Genomic DNA, 9,363 nt, shown 5'->3' with positions numbered 1-9,363 from the left:
TTATGAAAATTATATATTTTATTTATAGTTTAATCACAAGAACAATTTTTTTTGTTCAAGATGTAAATACATACTAGAATAAACTCTGTAGAATATACAAAAAATACATACTTTTCCCATGAAAAATTTCTTTATAATAAATAGAAGGGAACACGTGTGTGGCTGATCCTGATAATGCTCCGTGTCTGCTTAGGTTTTCAGTCTGTTGATTTATTTTTAATCTCTTGAAAGACTGGGGGAGTTCCTTCTCCCCTAAAAGGTCGAGATAAATAATGCATGAAGCAATCCTCCCTCCTGATTTTTCCCTTTTCCTCCACATTTTTCCTTTTGATAGAGAGTTCAGCCTAAATTTCCACGCTTGCATTCAATCATTACAAAGCCTACAAATTATACAATGACTTCTAACCTGGCCCTCTAACAAAACAACTTTTTTCCCCCTTATAAATCATAAGAGACAGATGGCAAAATGGAGAAGAAAAAGGAAAGAGAAGGACGGGACAATAGGCATTGTGACGAATCTGGGAAACAGAACAAAGTGCACATCAGAGAGGGAAAGTTTGGTTTGACAGGTGAAATTCCCACAGCCCGCAGACAGCAATGGGAATAAAGCAGATGCCAGCCATTGCAAATCTGTGGATAATATTATTACCGGTAAAATCATTCAGATGCTAAGATACATTTCTTTCTACTCGACATTAACATCTCTATGTAGAAGCAAAGGTGAAGAGATCAGAGGAACCAGTTGCATTCCCCCTGGGAGATTCACACGCACTGCGCCGGGTCCCTCTGGTGTTACAGAGAGGGGGAGGAGCGTCAGTCCGCTCTGCAAACTCTTTAGACTGGCCACCTTCTTTGCTTCCCAGCATCTTTTTAGCCTTAAGAAACGCCCCCTCCCCCCCAAACTCTACCATCCTCTTTGACAATAAGCTCCATCACACCTTCAATAAATTAGAGACCGTCTGACGGAAGGAAACCCTTGGCCAAGGAATGCAGCGAACAACCCAGGAGTCAGAACGGCTACATCTGCCCTGCGAAATGAGATGGTTTCCAGGGCATAGAAGTGGGGACAGGAGAGGGGTGGGAGGGCTTGGTCCAGGACAGGAAAGGGAACCCACTAAGGCCTGGCGCGGGTAGCAAGGATGGCAGTTCTAGATACAGTCCCTGACTATGGGGAGGTGAGGTGCGTAGCGGTGCTTGTCGGGAGGTGGGGGCTGCCAATAGTCCATGTCAGAACCAGCCGGGCTGGCAGGAGATAAAGTGCAGCTGTAGGGGGAGGTGGAGTTGGAGGACGCCGAGGAGGACGGCGCCGGGCTGTTGGTGCAGCTCCAGGTGGAGGCAGGCGACGGACTGTCTCCGCTGCTGCTCAGGGAGGCGCTAGCGCTTCCCGGACTCAGCAACACGGTCTCGGAAAAGAGCGCCCCCGGCAGGCCTCCGCCGCCACCCCCGCAGTGGTCCGCCAGGCGAAGGGTCTCGGTAAGCGCCCAGATATAATTGTGGGCAAAGCGCAGGGTCTCGATCTTGGTAAGCTTGGCGTCCTCCGGGAACGTGGGGAGTACCTCGCGCAACGCGTCCAGCGCCGCATTGAGGTTGTGCATGCGGTTGCGCTCACGGTTGTTGGCCTTCAGTCTACGGGTCTTCTTGATGCGCTGCACGGTCTCGGCTGTCTTGGCGCCGCGGGAAACGGCCCGCGCCCTGGAGGGGCGCCGCTTGCATTCATGCACCAGACCCAGCAGCCGCGCTGGCCGGCAGCCCTCAGCTCCGGCCGACGGGCCGCCCAGCCCCCCGGGCCCGGCCTCGGCCCCAAGCTGCCGTCGCGCCCCTCCCGACGCGCCCAGCTCCTCCTCTTCCTCCTCGTCGGCGCTGGACGACAGCGGGGTGAGGGCAGCCGAGGCGGGGGAGGCCGAGCCGAGCAGGACCAGCACGTCCTCTTCCTCCTTCAACTCCAAGGTCTCGGATTTGACAAACATCCTACCGGGGAGAGCGGGGAGGAAGAAAGAACCAAACGAGATGTAAATACAGAAGCAGAGGCACGTTTTTGGTGCCAGCGGGAAGTACTCCTGCGCGCACCCACGAGGACTGGTTCGGAAGGGCGGCGCCAAGGAGGAACGTAGTTAGGGAAGAGACCCCGCCAGTGCTCTCCAAGCTCAGGAGAGCCCCTCGTTGTGTCCCCGCTGCCAGCCAACAGGGTCCCGCCCTCGGCTGGTCGACCTCGCGGCTGTGTTCCCGCCCGGAAAGAGACAGCAGCCCCTGGGACAAAGATTCTGTGCCTGCAAAGGGTGCTCGGACGTGGTGGAACAGAGTGCCGGAAAAGAGTGCCGGAAACACCCTTCCAAGTTGGAAGACACCGGCGGATACTTACGTAGTTCGCTCCCTCAGTGCGTCTCGGCGAAGCTATTACTTTGGCGTGTGCTGCGATTCTCCGCGCTGCCGGGAGCGCAGCGCTGCGTCCTTCTCTTAGCGTGAAAGCGGCGGATCTGGCGCGGCTCCGCGGGGGACCTCTCCGACTGGCGAGTTTGCCAAGAGCCCCGGAGGCCGCGGCGATCCGCCCGGGTCTCGTGTGTTGTGGTGGTGGTGCGTGTCTGTCTGTCAGTCAGTCCTCGGCCGTGCAGCTCCTGGCACGCGACTCCCGGGCACTCCAGTTAAAGCGAAGCTGCTTGTGGTTCAGTGGCTGCGTGTCTGGCACACGACTCTCCTTAAAACCCCTTATATACCACCAAGAAAACAATCAGATCTGCCCCCAGGGCCCCCACCTCCCCCCCAACCCCTGCCGCCGCCTCCTCCTCCCCCCTGTGCAGGCCCCCCTTCTCCCCCGCTTTTCCCTCCCCCGGCTTATTCTTTTCATTGCATTATCATCATTCATTTCTTTCTCTTTCTTCACCCACTTCCCCCCTCCCTGGCCCTGCCATCCATCCTCCTCCTCCCATCGCCCCCCGCCTCTCTTTTCCCCCTTTATCTAATCAGCATAAAATGGTTCTAAAGCTCCTGTTTGAGCTCGAGGCTGCGGTCGGAGCGGCTGAAGCCGCGGTGGCAGCTTCAGCTCAAGCTGCGGCTGTTGTCGCCGCCGCTGCCCATTGTGATTGGTGGCTCGCGCTCGGCTGGAGCGTGCCGCTAATTTATTAATGAATGGAGGTCGCGAGGCGCAGCTGGCCAATCAGGGCGCCCCGGACTCCGGGAGGCCTGCGAGCCACGCGCACCGGAGCCCGCTCCCTTTCAGCAGCTCATTAGGGGCCGGGGCGCCGGGGGCCGTTGGGGAGACGGAGGCTACCTCCCCCCGCCCCCGTCCTTGCGGCCGCACCCCACCCCCAGCCCCGGCGCGCGCTCGCGCACCGCACCAGGCGCTGCCCGGCCTCTCAGCTCCCGGACGTTGAGCTCCGAGGAATTAGTTAATGGGGGTCAGAATCTCGGGGAAAGCAGCAACCCTCTGGTGCTACCCGGCGTCTCTTGGCAAAGCCTCTTAGGAGCTGTACCAAATAGTAAATGGTTTTAAAACGCATTCATTTGGTCAAGGGAGGAGTGGGGTGTGGGTGGCGAGTTGTGGGCACATGGTGGGCAAACGTGTTTAGGTTCCAGAGAGAATGGCGTAGAAGGGTGAAGGAAGAGGACGTTGGAAGGTTCATCGAGGCGTCTCCTAGAAGGGGAGATCCAGTGCGGGAGCGGTAGATGGGCTTTTAGAGGATGTGAGAATAAACGCGCTCACAGGTTAAAGCTAAAACCCTCCTCATTTTGCCGGTGACAAACGGAGTCTCCGGGAACCGACACAGGTTCTGTCTGTTCGTTTGCTTTGTTTTGTTTGCTTTGTTTTGGGGTTTAACCCCGGTTTACGGCAGAGCCAGACAACAAGGTGGCTTCCTTGCAAGGGTGGCAGCCAGCGGAGTGGGAGGAGCGGCCGACCTGCAGCGCCTGTGAGCGCCTGGGCTGAGCTGACATTTCCGTGACCTCTGCTCCGCGCTGGGGGGCGTTGTAGGGACAAGGGGCCCGTCCTGCCGATACTCGGCGCTTTTCAACGGGAAAATAGAGCCGAGGGCTACTGGACTTCGGAGGGAACTTGTTCTGAATTGCTCGTCGGCCCTCCCTCTCCCCTCCTCCCCCACGCTCACGCCCACCCTCTTGTCTCCTTGACTGACTTTTCTTAGAGACAGAACCAGAGTCTCTGGAAGTGTGTGTGCCGGATGGAGCGTTAGACCGTGCCAGAGTAGCTGACAAGAATCTGGACTGCGGTAGATAGGAGAGGAGTCCCTTGAGTTCCCTTTTGCAAATTCAGTTTAAGCAAGGCGTATTTGGAATGGTGGAAGTTGAAAAGTGACAAGAGAGAAAAGATTCTTGTCTGTAGATCTCTGTGTCACTCAGGTTGTAGGAATTGGAAACAAATGTATTTCAGAGAAGGGCATGATGAAAGCGGTTGTTAGTGTTTTGGCATGGTTTCAATTTGTTTAATGTTTTCTGCATGGAGTAACAGAATTGGAAGGTGCAAAGTAAAGAAAATGAAAATTAGAATCCCGTGAAAGAGACTTTTGCCCACTGCAGCCCTCCAACCTCCAGACTCCCTTCTGTCTTGAGATGATTTGAAAACTGCCACAATTTTCACTTTGCTCGTTGATATTTGTGTTTTGCCTCTCTTCCCCTTGGAAAGAGCAAGTTCCCTACGCTTAAAAGCATTATTTCTCCAGATGCCCCCTCAATCTTTTCAGAACAGCTTGATTTCATGTGTTAGCAGTGCAAACATTTATAAAGAAGAGAGACACTTTCAGTCTCCAGAATACAGCATCTGCCTCTCTCACACTTCTTCGGGTCTCTGATTCTGGATCATGAGCCTACAGAATCAGAACTTCATAAAAGAGTTTGATCAAGCAGAAGATAGGTCAGTAGTAAAAGTTACCAGAAGTGCTTTACCATGGTTGCATGTATATCTTAACATTATTTTGCAGGTGATGCTCACCGATACCAAACAAGTGAATACTCTTCACAGTCCCTCTAAAAGAAAGCCTTCAAAGTCATGGCTAGCAGGTAAAGATTGAAGGAACACAGGAACACTGCAGTGGATGCAAGATTTTTGTGTTAATTTGAGTGAAACAGAGGATGAGAATGCTGGGTTCTGAGGAAATGATCAAAGACTGCTAAAAAGAAATACTGGGATAATGGGAGGAACCACACGCGGAGTGTCAGTCTTTAGATAGATACATCTTATGTAGGAGTTGCCCACAAAGAATGACAAGCCAATTGGTTAATGTAACAGAAAGCAAAGGAAGGTTTATTTCGGTATCAGTAGAAACGTACCCTTTGGACAGGTTGTTGTAAAATTTTGGTTTGGCTAGAAAGTGCTGGGTTGATACGATAAAATATATTTGGGTGAAGAACAGAATCAGAATCCAGTTAAGAAGCTTAAAGGAAAATCTGGTAAATCTTGTATAACTCTACACAGAGATCCAACTGGGTCTAATGCTTAGTGCTAGTGAAACACACAATGGATTTCTTTAGTTGATTGTTAACAGCATTTGGGTGTCTGACTTCCCAACTTTTATGTTCTCCCAGGTTTTATGTTTTTATGATGCACCAAAGGGGTGCATGCTTTCTCTTGTCAAAATCCAAACTTTCTACACCGTAAGAAGTTAATAATACATATTTAAGCATGTTCTGTGCAGATATTTAGTAAAGATAAAATATCATGAGGGTAAACTGCACATTTTGGATTCCAGAAATTTCCTTCAAAAGGAAAAATTCTGCGGAGAAACTTAAGGTTTCAAACATAGACGTAAATCAGCTTCTAATCTTTATAAATATAAGGATATCTTGGAGTTCATAGAATTTTATCTTTAAAATAAGGGCTTCTTTGGGTGTATGCAGTGGTGTATCTTAGATTACTGTGCAAAGTACAGAGTTTTTAAAAATCACCCTTTATATCATCTTGGAATTCTAAGAATTTTGGTTGTATGTTTGTGTTATAGCTTTCAAGAGAATCGTCACTCAGTAATAGAGCACTTCTGGAAATATTTCCCACTATGAAGAATATTATTTTTAAAAAGAAAAGAAAAGAAACAACTCCAAGCACAGTCTAACAACGCTAGTGAAGTCCAGAAACCAACCATTCACACTCAGTTGCAGAATTCTTTTTGTTCAGCATTTTGCTCAGTTTTGCTGAAAGAAAGAAATTTTAATTTGTACTCAGATGTGCGAAGACGTGACCGACGCCAAATATCCTTAGCTGGACTCTTCTAGCACTCTTTTAACTTAAATAAATTCAAGAGGCACTTGTGTGGTCTAAAAGATTGTCCAGATGAAACGAGGCTGAAATGTTATGCGAAGGGGGAGGGGAGCGCGTGAATAGCATCAGTGAGGACGGTGACCGAGGGCCGCTCCTGTCCACTGCGTGAACTGTCCTGAAGGGTCAAACTGTTCATCTTCAGCCCTTCTTTCAGTGTGCAATCCTACTTTAAGAGAACAAAAGCTCAAAGCAGGCAGTTATCAAGAGATGGGAGCACAATGATTTAAACTCATCCCTAAGCCTTCGAAAGAAAGGGGGTCGAATCGTGTAGCGAGAGAAAAGTGAAGTAAGGGGAGGGGTGAGAGGGTGGAGATCTTTAGAAAGTCTTTGTTGCCTCTAAGAAGCTTGAACTTTGAGGCGACCCAAAAGCCCTAAAGTTTAGGGTAGGTGTTGCTGTGGGGCCATAGGCTACATCCCATCCACACTTCGACCTCACAAGTGGCCAAAGAGGGCAAATGGTCTCCTCCCCAAACTCACACTGCTGCAGGTGAATGAGGGGGTGAGGGTGGGCGGGGAGGCCGCGAGGGAGGGCTCTTTTCCCAGAGTGCAGGAGGAAAAATTTGCCTGCCCAGCGATCCTGTCCCCCAATTCCCAGTAAACCACCCTGCCTGCAAGGAGAGGAAGCGTCTACACCCTGCTAAAAGGATAGGGTGCCGTGCCTGCCAAAGGGATTTTATAGCCTAATGTCCTAATCCCCCGAGGGAGCGCTCAGAAAGGTGTAAAGATGGGGAGAAAAAGTTAGCCAATCCTGAAAATCGTTAGTTCTTCACTGGGGGCTGCAAACGCCGTTTCCAGGGCCGGGGAGGCCGGGCTGGAAAAGGTTAGCTTTCTTCGCCGAGGACTCCTCGCGCTGCCAGAGTTCGTTATTTGTGACGACAAGCGCTGGCAGCTAGTGTGAGCTCGGGTACATTGGCGGACCCCTTCCGGGGGGAAAAAAAAAAGAAAAAACAAAACAAAACTATGTGAAATCACGCCCCACTTTCGTCCTGGACCCCTGCATGGAATTCCCAGTCTTCCCCGGCTTTCCCCTCGGATCCTGTCTGGGGAGGACTGGGCATCACCCTCGAACTGGAGAGGTGCAAGCTAGGAGCTTCACCGCGCCAGCGCCCCCGCCCCCCTCTTCCATAAACTGGTAGTCGCGGAGAAATCGACGGGAGGAGATCCAGGGCAGGGTAGACCATCTCCCCACCCGACCGACACCACCCTACTCCCTGTCGGAGCCCCATTCCCGAGATCCTCGCTCCAAGCCCGCACAAAGTGCTTTGGTCCCTCAAGCCAAATATTCAGGGAACCCATCTTGACGCACGAGGTCGTCTTGAAGGCGGCGAGATCTGCCCGGCAAGCGAGGGGAGGCTCCCTTTCTTCCGCCCGGACCCTAACCCTGTCCCCATCAGCTCTGGAAAGGCAGTGCCCTACAGGCTTCTCCTCACTCCTTAAACGACCCAAGTGCCCCTTTGCTTTCCCAGGAAGGAAAGAAATCCCTGTTAGAAGATTTTGCCAATCCACACCAGCTTTCTGATTGTTTTCTTCAGGTAAGAGGAAAAGAACAGCCGGCGCGTGAATGGGGACCTGGGGGCCCACTAGTGAAAGGCGGCTCCCCCACCCTAACCCTCCGTGCCTGCAAAAAGGGACATTGGCTATCCAGGGGAAAGTGCAAGAAAGAGAGCACTAATCGCTGAACCAGGAGACAAACACGATTACCAGCTCCGAGCCTTGAGTCAGAAAGTCTCATAGACTTTAAGATGTTAATCCCCAGCATAATCCTTCCTTTGGCGTGTAGGAATAGTGCAGCCACAAGAGTTGTTTTGTTATTTATATTGGCGTTTAATAAAACTCAGCCAGCGGTGAATGGGCTGCCCACTCTCCAATGGTAATTAATTCCTTATTTCAGTGACCCAATTGTCCTGGGACAGAGCGTTGGGCCCGTCCCGGTGCCCCGGTCCCCCTTTGTGCGGATACACGGCCCTCGTGCTTCAACAGCTATGGAAACTCATTCTTTTGATGTCATTCAAGGAGTTTTCCTTGGGCATCTTCTAAACTTCAAGGACCCTTTTCTTTCTCCGTTTCATGAAAAGCAGTGCGAGCTTGACCACCTCTGTAGAATTTAATGATTTGGTGAAAGGGCCCTTTGGGTTTGTATAAGGAGTTAGACCGAGAGAAAGGAAATTTGGCAGCCTGCTCCCTCGCCCGGACAGTACCGAACCTGGAAAACACAAAACTTATTCAGAGCGATGGATAAAGATCTGAAAGCTGATTTTCCCCTCTGCTTTCCCCACTAAAGAAAAAAAAAAAAAAAAAAAAAAAAAACCCCAAACACTGAATTCTCTTCTGGAGATAAATGCATTTTTCATTGTTGCTGATATAGATTTTTTAAAAGGGCGAGATTGCACTAAATAACTTCGAATCTTTAGGAGAGAAGGTTCTTTAATCGTATCTTTGGGGAATAGGAGGATCCGTTTACCGCTTTAACTCATTCATTCAATCATCCCTCCTTCCTACGTTCAAAATACACTTAATGAGTACCCTATGTGCGCCAAGCACTGTACCAACCCCTGGGAACAATGCGACGCGCAAGACAGACACGATTTCTACTCCCATAAAGCTTGCATTCAAATAAGTAGGCAAGAAAAGAGAGAGTTGCAGAAATCAGGAAAACGTGTGTTGTGTGGACGATAAGACAGTGTTATTAGTGTCAAGAGAGAGCGAGACTACGTTTTCTTTTGAGAGACCCAAAGTATATTTTAGAACCGAAAACATTCGGGGTCGACCCTTGTCGCTGATGTATTCATTCTTTCATTGCCCCCGAGTCTCCTCGAGCGCCTACTGTGCGCCAGGCGCCGTGCAAGGCGCAGAGTACGCACCTCGGGCGAACCAGACAGCTGCGGCCGGCTCGGTGGTTGGTCACGTCAGTGTGCTAATGCCATCGCTGACACCGCACTCCGCCGAGCGGCGACGGCCGGGTCTCCAGGCCGGGAGGGGGCGGCCGCGGCGCGCCCGGGCAGCGCTCCCTGCACAAGTAGCTCGTCTATGTCTTTATACGCATTTCCAAAAAAACTTCGCAAGTCACAGAAACAATACAGAATTCAACTAAGAAAATACAGAGT

The 9,363-nt window shown here is 50.9% G+C and overlaps 1 protein-coding gene and 1 long non-coding RNA gene across 2 annotated transcripts; one reads left to right on the top strand and one right to left on the bottom strand.

Annotated features, from left to right (window-relative positions):
• NEUROG2 (neurogenin 2) lies at positions 1-2,754 on the bottom strand. Its single transcript, XM_045470080.1, has 2 exons — positions 2,360-2,754; positions 1-1,968 (listed from the first exon to the last, which is right to left on the bottom strand). Exon 2 carries the CDS (start codon positions 1,965-1,967, stop codon positions 1,149-1,151), a length of 819 nt encoding a protein of 272 aa, XP_045326036.1. The 5' UTR covers position 1,968; positions 2,360-2,754; the 3' UTR covers positions 1-1,148.
• A 555-nt stretch (positions 2,755-3,309) lies between these two features.
• Positions 3,310-6,249, top strand: LOC123593732. Its single transcript, XR_006710481.1, has 3 exons — positions 3,310-3,473; positions 4,926-5,004; positions 5,943-6,249. It is a non-coding gene; the product is annotated as an uncharacterized LOC123593732 (long non-coding RNA).
• The last annotated feature ends 3,114 nt before the right edge of the window (positions 6,250-9,363 follow it).

Source organism: Leopardus geoffroyi, chromosome B1 (assembly GCF_018350155.1).
Source record: "Leopardus geoffroyi isolate Oge1 chromosome B1, O.geoffroyi_Oge1_pat1.0, whole genome shotgun sequence".
NCBI classification, from domain to species: Eukaryota; Metazoa; Chordata; class Mammalia; order Carnivora; family Felidae; genus Leopardus; species Leopardus geoffroyi.
The sequence above is the reverse complement of the archived record's forward strand: the minus strand, read 5'-3'. Positions and strand labels throughout refer to the sequence as shown.